The 1,619-nt window shown below is 61.1% G+C and overlaps 1 protein-coding gene across 1 annotated transcript in view; it reads right to left on the bottom strand.

Moving 5' to 3' along the window:
* Positions 1–1,412, bottom strand: part of LOC105004623 (voltage-dependent N-type calcium channel subunit alpha-1B) — a gene marked incomplete at its 5' end in the record, with an annotated part of 57,622 nt that extends 56,210 nt beyond the window's left edge. The window contains one exon of the mRNA XM_010862294.1: positions 1,286–1,412. Within this exon, the coding sequence (XP_010860596.1) occupies positions 1,286–1,412 (127 nt within the window). The remainder of the gene's footprint in view (positions 1–1,285) is intronic.
* Positions 1,413–1,619: the final 207 nt, after the last annotated feature.

Below are 1,619 nucleotides of genomic sequence, written 5' to 3'. Positions count from 1 at the left end.
CCCCAGGCTCACGGCCTCTCCAGCTTCTCTGGGTTCTCATGTCGTCCCACTTCTCCACAGAACACACACTGGGCCTGTGTGCCTCTGTGCTTTTCCACCCAACTGCCTTCAGCTGCTCGGAGCCCCAGGTCTATCACGTCGAGACCATCGCAAGCTCTCTCCGCCCGTTGAGAACACTCTCTCCTCCCTCTTCACCTCGACTCTCACCCTTCAGCTTTCAGCCGAGATCTCTCCCTTCCTCCAGGAAGTCTCCCAGACACCAGACCTCCCTGCCCTACCTACCCACGCTGTACTCACATGATGGGCACACCAGTCAGTGCTGGAGGCAGGGGCCATACCTGTCTCTACCACCATCTCACTCCCAACCCCTAAAGAATGAGCTCCCCACACTGGCGTGCTGAGCAGAGGAAGGAGCGGAAGGCGGGCGGCCAGAGCTGGTGGACAGACTGCTAGATGACCGAGGGCAGAGGGGCCGGCTGGACATGGGAAAGGGGTGAGTCGGCGGTCCCTCGGACGCTGCTGCTGCACCCCCGTGGTGAGTTCCGCGTGGGGTCTGCCTGCACCCCCCGCCTGGCGGGCTCCCCTCTCCTTCCTCAGGCTCCACTCCCACTTCAGTGCCGCAGCGCCCCGTGCACACCTCCAGCCCCCGCTCTGCGCTTCCTCCTAGCCCTTCCCACCATGTAGGGGCTTCTGTGCCCCTCAGTGCCCTGTCTGCTGCCTGCCTCTCCACTGTCCCGTAGCTTAGAGGACAGGCGCTCATCGGTGGCTCATCACTGCGGTTCCCAGCACCTAGAACACTGTCTGCACACCGGTCGAGCTAATGAAGCAGCTGGACTGGCATGTGGATGCGTGACATGTGGGGACCACATGACGTAAACAGAGGGGAGAACACTAGACAGACGTGTGAGTGACTGCGACGCGCGTCCATGGGCTCCAGGGGAGGGTGTGGATCAGCGTGAGACTGGGTGCGTGTGCGCAGAGGCGACCCACGGCTGCACTGGGGGTTAGAAGCAAGGCCCTGGGATGCCTGTCTGGGGTAAACCCCAGCTCGGCACTGAGACGGATGGGCGATACGTCTGGACGCCAGCCTTCCCTGTGGCTCCATGTCCTCATCCGCAAAGTGAGGCAACAGCAGAACGTGCTCTGTGGGAAGCTGTGATGACCTATGAAGACGCTAACACACGCAAAGGCTGGGTCACGTCTAGCACGCCTGCTGTCACAGGCACATGGCTCGCAGGCCGTGGATAGGAGACAGCGCAGGACCTGGGCTGGTGGCAAGACTCACAGGTTGGTGGGGCTCAAGCAGAACATGGAGCTGTACGGGACAATGGGTCGGGGGCCACTCCTCATCACGTCATCAGCTTCCACCTCCTTCTTTCCTTCTGCTTGGCTTTCCAGGTCCACGTTACCACCTACAAGCACAAAGCCACCAAGTTAGGGGTGCAACTCATAAACTCACACCATGCAGGCCACCCCTGAGCAATACCCTCCAAGCTCCAGTCCCACAGGCTCATGGACCCATCCAGGGAAGGGCATGAGGCCAAGAACACAGCTTCACATGAGGCCCCGTCTGATCACAGCCAGATTGCCACTGACGTGGGTAATGGCCAGGCTGAGCC

This window comes from Bison bison, unplaced genomic scaffold (assembly GCF_000754665.1).
Source record: "Bison bison bison isolate TAMUID 2011002044 unplaced genomic scaffold, Bison_UMD1.0 scf7180017858072, whole genome shotgun sequence".
NCBI classification, from domain to species: Eukaryota; Metazoa; Chordata; class Mammalia; order Artiodactyla; family Bovidae; genus Bison; species Bison bison.
Note: the sequence above shows the minus strand (reverse complement) of the source record. Positions and strands in the feature narration are given on the sequence as shown.